General features: G+C 33.4%; 1 protein-coding gene across 1 annotated transcript in view; it reads left to right on the top strand.

Annotated features, from left to right (window-relative positions):
• Positions 1 to 212: 212 nt before the first annotated feature.
• The window catches only part of LOC124369661 (ABC transporter G family member 23-like), a 37214-nt gene continuing 26862 nt past the window's right edge, over positions 213 to 10564 (top strand). Inside the window, exon 1 of the mRNA XM_046827715.1 lies at positions 213 to 339. Coding sequence (XP_046683671.1) covers positions 331 to 339 — 9 coding nt within the window. The 5' untranslated portion in view covers positions 213 to 330. The remainder of the gene's footprint in view (positions 340 to 10564) is intronic.

Raw genomic sequence — 10564 nt, 5'->3', positions numbered from 1 at the left:
CTGTTGAGATAATCACCAGGACCTTGTATTGAACTGGTTGAACATTAGAATTGTGTTGTTTCAGTTATGGTTTGCTGGGGCCAAGTGGGTGTGGAAAGACGACTCTACTCAGTTGTATCGTAGGCCAAGTACATCTCGACGCTGGGGAGATAATCACCAGGACCTTGTATTGAACTGGTTGAACATTAGAATTGTGTTTTTTTTAGTTATGGTTTGCTGGGGCCAAGTGGGTGTGGAAAGACGACTCTACTCAGCTGTATCGTAGGCCGAGTACATCTCGACGCTGGGGAGATAGTCACCAGGGCTAGGAGGAAGTCAGATGTTGGATATATGCCACAGGTATGTTCTGGAACTTTTTCTAATTAGTATTGAGGCAAAAAAGTGTTGTTAGTAACATAATTAAGGAACAGTTTTATTCCCATTAACATTGTTTTAATATTAAAATAATAATGATATAGTTATGTAATTTAATAAATATACTCGTATAATTATATACATATAGAAGGAGCACCTTGTAATTAAGTACAGCTTTCTTACCCGTAATAATGGGTTAATAAAAAACTAAATGCATCTATTAATTTAATTTGAACGATTTAAGGTAAGTCAGGCTAGTAATAATTATTTATAATTCCCTTCATACTTTGTAACTCTTTGACAACATATGTAAAATATACTTTTCTGTGTTTATATCTATATTCTTCAGCTCTCTAGTGAACTGCCGACCGTACAAAGAAAAATGATTGTTAAACGTTTTTGTGAAGAATGTTAAATTTTTAAGAGAATGTTTGTCTGTGAACACAATCAAATTTCAGAAGACTCATTTGATTTTAGCAAGATTAAATCGACAGTTGATGCAGTAATGGATCTTTTCGATAAATTTGGAGAATGTAAAAAGGTTCGGTATTTCACATTGACATGGTTTACCACAAATTGTATGCCAATTACAAAAACCAATTGCAATAGCATTACGAATTAGTAAATGTTCAAGCCGTAGAATTCAAGACAAAAATTTAAATAACGTTTTAAAATCTATTGCACTGATTACAGACGGAGTTCTCCAGGGATCACTACTCTGTTTTGTTGTCTTCTTGATATACAGGGTGTTACGTATTACCCGCCTCAGATGTCTAGCCATGAAACTACTAACTGTAGAGATTCAATTTAAACGGGTTTCCCAATAAATTGACCATAAGATTTAAAACACCATTTTAACTTTGTAAAAATAAAGGATGTTCTAAAAATAGTGGACTGAATCTTAAAACTTTCAAACACAAACACACTTCGTATTGTACATCACTGTAAAGATCTTAGTATTATAAACATTTTTGCGAAAAAATATTTAATGATCTTTATTAGTGTAAAAATGGCGGTATTAAAATGTATAGAAAACAGTCATTTTTTCAACTCCTACTATTAGCTTGCAAACTCTATATATGTGTGTATATCTACATGACGTAAAAATAAATTGCTTCAATTGAACCACTTTTCATTAGTTGATCGAGCTGACATTTTGCATATCAACTCAAATCCAGTGACATATTATTAAAACAAGTTTTGAACGTTTACTCAATTAATGTAATGTAATGCTGCTGTAGCTGACTATTGTTATCTATTATTGTTTAGTAATTGTTTTTGTAATTGGTTTCTCTCTCTTATTATAATGGTTGTTACCAAATTATCATGTTAAATAGCTGTATACTATTTACAATTTTCCCTGCCATATTGCGTGGGATATAAAAATACATTCAAATAATACACTCTTCAAATTCGGATAAAAGACCTCTGATTCAAACAGACAATGAAAAGTGGAAAACAGAAAATAAACTACAATATAACGTAATCAAAGTTTAGAGTAAGAGAATCAAAAGCGTCAAGAGATAATCGCAAATGCTACAGAAGAGAAGAAGCATTCACGCTTGGATAAAAGTAAAATGTGTTTACAAAACGAATCACAAGAGAAACGCGAAGTAAGTTTAAATACTTATCACGGGCTCACACCAAATCAAATTATAAGCAGTTCAAAACTGAATAACTTTAATATTTGTCTCCTATCTATTTGTAACTATTGAAAAACTGTGACTAATAAATTATGTATTTTTATTATTATATACAAATAATATTTATCGGTACCTAGTGAAAATGTACGTTACTTCTTTACAAGCAGTTAGTCGATTAAGAGGCAAAAAGTGAATTCAAGTATTAAAAAAGTTTTATTCTCTATTAAACATGACTTCAACCATGCGCTCGAGCCTGGTTGTCTACATTCTTTGTTGTCTCAGAAGGTGGAGTTAATGGTGAGTTTAGACTTGATATTTTGTCTGATATATAATGTCTAGAGTGTATATCTTACAAGGCAGCAATATGAAGATTAGTGATCAGTGGAGTTAAGTGATAACCAGAGCTAATTGAAGGTTCATACATACATTCTGAGACGTAGACGTACTCTAATGTGCTGTACGTTAGGCGATGACCATGGCCTCAAGCCTGGTTGTCTACATTCTTTGTTGTCTCAGAAGGTGGAGTTAATGGTGAGTTTAGACTTGATATTTTGTCTGATATATAATGTCTAGAGTGTATATCTTACAAGGCAGCAATATGAAGATTAGTGATCAGTGGAATTAAGTGATAACCAGAGCTAATTGAAGGTTCATACATACATTCTGAGACGTAGACGTACTCTAATGTGCTGTACGTTAGGCGATGACCATGGCCTCAAGCCTGGTTGTCTACATTCTTTGTTGTCTCAGAAGGTGGAGTTAATGGTGAGTTTAGACTTGATATTTTGTCTGATATATAATGTCTAGAGTGTATATCTTACAAGGCAGCAATATGAAGATTAGTGATCAGTGGAATTAAGTGATAACCAGAGCTAATTGAAGGTTCATACATACATTCTGAGACGTAGACGTACTCTAATGTGCTGTACGTTAGGCGATGACCATGGCCTCAAGCCTGGTTGTCTACATTCTTTGTTGTCTCAGAAGGTGGAGTTAATGGTGAGTTTAGACTTGATATTTTGTCTGATATATAATGTCTAGAGTGTATATCTTACAAGGCAGCAATATGAAGATTAGTGATCAGTGGAATTAAGTGATAACCAGAGCTAATTGAAGGTTCATACATACATTCTGAGACGTAGACGTACTCTAATGTGCTGTACGTTAGGCGATGACCATGGCCGAAAAATATATCGCTCCCATCGATGAAACAAAAACTGTTAGAAATACATACACAACTTATTGAATTAAATTTTTAATTATCTAAATTAAATTTTTCAGTGTAAGTGACCTAAAGCAAATATAACCCTAATCTGTTATTTTTGCGTATACATCGTTTAATGAGATATGAACATGAATATGTTCTTTAAGCAATACCATTTAGTATGTTATCACCTCTAAAGGAAAGTACAATGGAAAGGACATATTTCATGCAAATAAGTGTTACTATTATATAAAAGGAAATTACTGGGCCAAGTACTGTGGTGCAGTGGGACAAGGGACCATTCATAAATAAAAAGCCTAGCCAAGGACTGGTATGGAGATAAGAAAGGCGGGGGCCGTAATTTTAGCTTTATGAATGCCTGCATATTTTTAGCTGCAGTTCTCACACGCAACGACACTTTTATTGCCTAATACAAGTTGAAGGAGGTTCTAATTTTCCATTTGATACTTATGATTAATACAGAAATAAAAGGGATACTCTTATATCGTGTTAAAATACACCTTTACTAATTATGCTTAGATTAAAAATATATTAACTAAATAGAATAGTGTAAAGTAAAAATAGTCTAAATAAAAAATATTGTAGTAATAATTTACAAAAGTAAATTCAGTATTTTCAAAATAAATTCATAACTGAAACGGATCACAATTAAATCTCCCCTTTAATCATAAAACGCAATATTAAAAAAATAATATAGCATTTAATTAGTTTTGGTATTGCAGAGAACGGTCATTTAAAATCTTGAAGTTAATTGTTGGGAAAACCTTTATTTTGAAACTTTTTTCTAATTTTGAGGAACGAGAAATTAAATTTAAAGCCATTTACAGTAACTTATAGGTTGACAACAAAATAGGAACTGATAAAATTTAGAAATTTTGTATTTTGATTTAATAAATACGTTTTTTTAAATGCCATAGTTATCGGAATCAGAATTGAATATTATAGATATAATCACTTAAGGACTACATTTAAAATTAAATTACAATACATTTTTCCTTTTAAAAAGTCGTCCTTTTAATTGTTTTGGACTTCAAAATAAATACCATACAATGTCTAACTTTCTATCTTTAACGGTAGGAGATGAAGTATATTATTAGGACGTACGTTTGACTGTAACTGCCAAGAATGGATACAGCCACACCAAACGTCTGATATAAAAATGTTATCTTAATTTAATTATTGATTCAGAAATATTTCAAAGGAGTTGTCCTAGTCCTGTAAGACGGAGAAAGAAAGCCCTTTTATACTCTCGTGTTACCAGTTGTTACCGGCTGCAGCACTGACACCGTGAGGTCACGTTCGTCATACAGCGTTGGCACTTTGAGGTCAAGTTAGTGCTGGTGCATTGGCATGTAAAGTTCATGGTGCAGAAATGACAACTTGTGGTTCAAGTTCATGATACACGGGAGAGTTCATTGAGAATCGGAACTATGGTGCAGCAATGACAGCTTGTGGTTCAAGTTCATGATACACGGGAGAGTTCATTGAGAATCGGAACTATGGTGCAGCAATGACAGCTTGTGGTTCAAGTTCATGATACACGGGAGAGTTCATTGAGAATCGGAACTATGGTGCAGCAATGACAGCTTGTGGTTCAAGTTCATGATACACGGGAGAGTTCATTGAGAATCGGAACTATGGTGCAGAAATGACAGCTTGTGGTTCAAGTTCATGATACACGGGAGAGTTCATTGAGATTCGGAACTATGGTGCAGCAATGACAGCTTGTGGTTCAAGTTCATGATACACGAGAGAGTTCATTGAGAATCGGAACTATGGTTGCAGAAATGACAGCTTGTGGTTCAAGTTCATGATACACGAGAGAAGTCCGTAAAGAATGAACATTGAGAATCGGAACTATTTTATACGATTTTAAAGCTATTAATAGGATGAGTATAACGGTAGGCAACGAACGAAGTTTCAACAACCCTAGACAGGCGATGACTATATTACAATTCTAAGTAGAGGATATTATTGAGACCAGATTATTGTAAAATTTAAACATTGTTTTGATAATAGTCACAAATAAAATGACAGTAGATTGATGTTCCATAGTCTAAGACTTTTGAAATCGAGGAAACAAAAGAGGTAAGACACTATTAACTTCAATGTAAGTTTCCTTAATAACATTAGATCTACACTATGTATTGTAATACATAAATATGCAGAGATTCCAGTAACTGAAAATTAAATGAAGTTTTTTACTTCAAAAATATACATGCAATAATTGTAGTTTAGAGTTTACTGGTTTTGACTTGACACCTTTCCGACGCACTGACAAATCTCTCACAGTTTTGGATCTAGATATTTTTGAAATTCGTCTAATGAGTTATATAGACGATGACATATCATTAATAAGTATATGAAAATTAAATAAAGGAATAACTAACATAGAATTTTGCTACTCTACCGAAAATGTACGTGAGGGAGCATACATTTAAAACGACACTGTCAATAAGGCTATCATCTAGACGAATAATTGCTTTCATATGTTTGAAACGCTACTTATGCAGCAAAGGTCATGGTTAAAAGACACATTTATTTAATATGTGTTGTATTTGTAAAAGAAATTCATAAACTTTGGTAAATAAACCGAAACAAGGACCCGGCAGAACGTAACAAAAGAGGTCCTGTCGGGATGTAATAATTTTATTAATCTCGTAAGTTAACTTACTTTTAAATTGACTTTTGTTAATTTATATATGTATGTATTAATAACATAAATTGATGTTGACTATGATGTAACTTGAATATGAATATATGAACTTTACGAAGATTATTATTGATCAGCAGCCTGTATGTTGCCATTAGGTAAATACGTGTTTTAGGTTATTTATATATCATTACAACTGTTTCAGCTATCACGTATGCTATACCTGTTCAGTGTATGTTATTGAGGGAGTGCGTCTCGAAAAAACGCACACCATTTTAACTTATGGACGATTTATATTAAGAAAAGGACACTTGGAATGCAATTTAAACTTATTTTTTATGTTTCTATTCAAAATTAACTACAGCACTGAATATTTTTCACTGCTGGATTAAAACAAAATTTTAATAGGATTTAAAGACTTTTAATGCGACAAATTTAATATGCAGAAAAGAGGTCTCCGGAGTAGCTTCCTTTTTTAGATAATATAATGTCAAAATATTAAACAAGCTTAACACTATGGGTCCACTGGCCCTTTTCCACATTGCTCATATATTTATTATTATGTATTGGTGTATTGTATAACCAACCCACAATGTGTGTACAGTGTATATCCATAATATTCTGTGGTTATTTAACTTTATTGGCTGAGCGTTAGCGAAGCCTATCACTCGAGGGGCTGGAAAAATTGCATTACTGTATGTCTGTCTTTCACACGATATCTCGGAATCGTACTGACTCATAGACTTTTTCTATACATACAACACCAAGTTCGATAATGGTGCATGTCAGTGCATGATGTTTGGTTGAGTGGAGAACATATTTGTCATTATCGCAACGAGAAAACCGCACAATAAAATAAATTTGTAAACAAATTAAGTACAATCATATGAAATTGTAACACAGTAACACAGGTAGCCTGATAGAATTACATATTGACTTGACATTTTGCCTGCCGTCCCAACGAAGTATGCAACAAGTGCTGTGACGTACAATGCAATGGATATCATAACAACGGTATAACGTTAGCTCGTTCTCTGCTGACGTCAGATTACGTGGCATATCCAATGCAATACCAATCTAGCTGCGGCGTAACATATCTATTTCTACCTGTCCGCAACCACTAAGACTAATGTGACACCTATGGACAACTCGGCTGGACATTACTGAAACATATGCTAGGCTGACACAAGCCTTTCACTCCACTATTGCAACAGTATCATCATAATTGCTGGGCGCTTGGCATTAGCTAAGCCGTATTAATTGGCTCAGTGTTTCCGAAGTCTATCTCTCAAGGGATTGGGAAATGAAATATCTGTCTGTCTGTCTATCCGTACGTATTTCGGGAGAAAAACTTATGTTTAGACTTGCATGCAATTTAGCACGAATTTCAATTTTTATATATGCAATATTGAGTTCGATAATAAGTGCACGTCCCTCCATAGAATTTGGCTGAGCGTTAGAAACCCCTAAAAAGGTGATATATCGAAAATGAATTTTGCTATTACTTACAATTTTTGCTATTTTGGTCAGCTACACTGTCTCCTGGTAAAACTTTCTCTTCTCCCGCCTGCCTGTATATATCTGCTTGCATGTGTTTTCCACTGAATTTCTTCAATGGTATGAGAGCAAGATATCAATATTTAGATTTTCAAATATGCATGAAACTGAATTTTTACACGATAAAGAAGTTCTCTATGGTGGCTGGGTAAGAATTCTAATGTCCATCTTTGTGATTTGGTTGAGCGGCATACAAGTATATCATCTTTCAAAATTTATCTACTGTATGATTGTCTGTCTGTCTAAAGTCAAATGGTGTATGCAACTTAGTAATAATTTAAATTTTACTGAAATGTTATCATTATTTAATATTTAAATCTGTATATTATTGTAAGTGTTACGTGTAGTTATCTTAATAGTATTGCAATATTAAAATAAAACTATGAAAGAAGAAACCCCAATACTTCCTTTTAAATATTTCTCGTGTTCGTCTTTATTGCTACCATGTTGATACATACAGATCTAGACATGACAGATCTAGGCTACAAGTGAAAGATAGTAACTAAGTAGAGTTTCAGCTAATCTTAACCGTCTTAGTGATTCGATAAAGTCGATGTTTGTAGGTTATACATACAAACACAAAAAACTTTATCAATAAATTGGACAATAGAAGGGTCACTGATAACGACACCTCTGGCTTCTCGAGACTTAAAAGGCTGAGTAAAGCTTTAAATAAAATAACTTCATTCAAAACACTGTGATAAAGCATGAAGAAAAGAGAAATCATCCGAAAGTTGACTTGATGAAAAGAAAAAAGAAAATGACGAAATACTTGAAAGGAAGAAATAAAAAAAAACAAGCCACTAGAAAGGAACGGCAATCAGTGAAAACAGAGATTGGTAAAATGTATGACATACTAGTGTATCACGAACAAAAAAGACTAGATATGAAGAGACATGTTGCCCGCAAACAAATGCAGGCGGCTAGGCTAAATCTGTTTTGCTCAGGCCAGAACCTTTGTCACATGTTGTGCATGATATCACCGGAAGGACTTTACACACGACTGGGATATAAATCATTGTATTGTATATAAGATATCGGCAATGAAAAACAAAAGAGACTGTAAAATATTAGTAATACTGTGAACTGTAGCTTTAAGTAATGTTCTAAAACCAGCTGTAAAACACCTACACTACCAATCTCAAATATCACACAAAACATACTAAAATTACCTATAATTTAATAGCATAGACTGTGTGAGGTATAATTAAAATTCTTGTACAGACGGAATTGAACCGGACGCAGCTTACGTCTTAATAAGTTTGGTAAATTAGAAGTGTGTCAAAGCCTTGACGGATTTATTGGCGCGTGTATGCGGGACTTTCAGTTCCTGTGGTCTCAATTTGTACCGCCAGTTACCTCACAGCATACTCCCGCCACTCTTAATTGCATCCAGTCCAACTCGTCACTACAACTAGTCTTCTTTCACTGTTGGGCAAACCAAACTTTCAAATCCTTTTCCTTCAAGTAGCCTCTCTAACAAACCACCGTAATATACGTGAACGAACATTTTAGTAACGGAGGTATGTACAGCTGAAGACAGCCCCGTCGTAATCTCTTAAATGTCAACTATTGAGTGCAAAACGGGCAGAGTTATGAAGTATTTCTCATCACATACCTGAATTTAAAATCTTTGTAGAATTATCTACAATGCCTAGATGTGCCTATAACAGCAAATTGTAATATACGTTGACATTTGTATGAAGAAAAGAAATTTTAATTTTAGCGTTTGGACTACAAATAAATGTCTTTGAGCGCTTCCTAGGGTAGAGAAACAAACATCGACTGAAATCGAACATGATACAACAAATTTTGATTTTATTCACACGCTGAAACTCAGTTTTTTAGCCAAACGTTACAGAAACTCTCCAAGGTTCCAAAATTAACGCAAAAATTATATTAAAAACTAAATATCACTAGAAAACATATTAAAGCTGCAGGCAATAAAAGTCTAACTATTTTGTTCATTTTCATCTTTTATGAATTCTTCCCTTTACCACATTAATATGTACACTGCCTCTTGGATGATTGTGGATACTAAAGTTTCCTGTGAATACAAGATATTTCAAGATGTGGAAGCAGTGAGCCGTGGATCGTCCTGACCTTATCAGTCATTACAATAAATACCGGAGGGCATTAAAAGAATATCTACTATTCAGAAGATGGCAAATGACAAACATATCACGGAGGCGAGGAGTATTTCGAACGGTACACGGGAGGTTTTCTACAGCTGAATAGTATGCTAATCAGTGAAAATACAATATGTCGCTTTGGTTATTAGCCTGGCAAAAGCAAAAAGTTCTAATGCCATTGCGAATTCTTTTAATAAGGTTTAAAAGTAGTTGTACAATATGGAAAGAAAGAATAAATTTGTAGAGAAAATTAGTGCACGTATTCAATAAATTATTTCCCTAGCTAACAATAGGAATATTCGTCGTACCATAGTGAGCCTTAAAAATACAAACAGTTTGGTTGAGACTTAAATACCTCTTTAAACTGTTTCTGAGATTTTTATCTCATTGAAGGTTATTAGGATAGTGTATAATTTAATAAATTATTATGAATACAAATTTAAAAAAAAACTTAAAGCTATCAATACAAAACCCATTTTTTAGGAAACATAACAAGAGACATTTAGAAAATTGCATACATATGTAATCGCATTTTTACATATTTTATAAGAAAATTAAAAACATTATGAATTAGAAGTTTTTAATTGAGTGGACTTAGTACTAAATGCCGTAGACAAATGTAACACACTGCTTTAATTTTGTGAGGTGTAGCAAAAGATTTCGATTGTATAAAACGTAATTTGTTAATAAAGTAGCTTATTGTTTATTATTATTATACTGAATATGTAGAAAAGTTGATTATTGGATGTTACTACTCATCAAACAGACAACTAAGGGGTGCATACCCAGATGCATTATTGGGTTTTCATCGTAGGTATCGAACAAGCATAAAGTTCTTCAAGGGCCAATATTTTGCAATTTGTTGCTTAGAATTATCCTAAATAACCTCCGGTAGCACTATCTGTTCATTGGTTACATCTGTTAAACTATTTACATAATTTATCATACCAACACGTGATAATGAAAAGAGCCTAAAAGAGTGTGGAAAAAAGTAGCAGTT

This window comes from Homalodisca vitripennis, chromosome 1, assembly GCF_021130785.1.
Source record: "Homalodisca vitripennis isolate AUS2020 chromosome 1, UT_GWSS_2.1, whole genome shotgun sequence".
In the NCBI taxonomy this organism is placed as follows: Eukaryota; Metazoa; Arthropoda; class Insecta; order Hemiptera; family Cicadellidae; genus Homalodisca; species Homalodisca vitripennis.
This window is presented reverse-complemented; position numbering and strand designations above follow the sequence as displayed.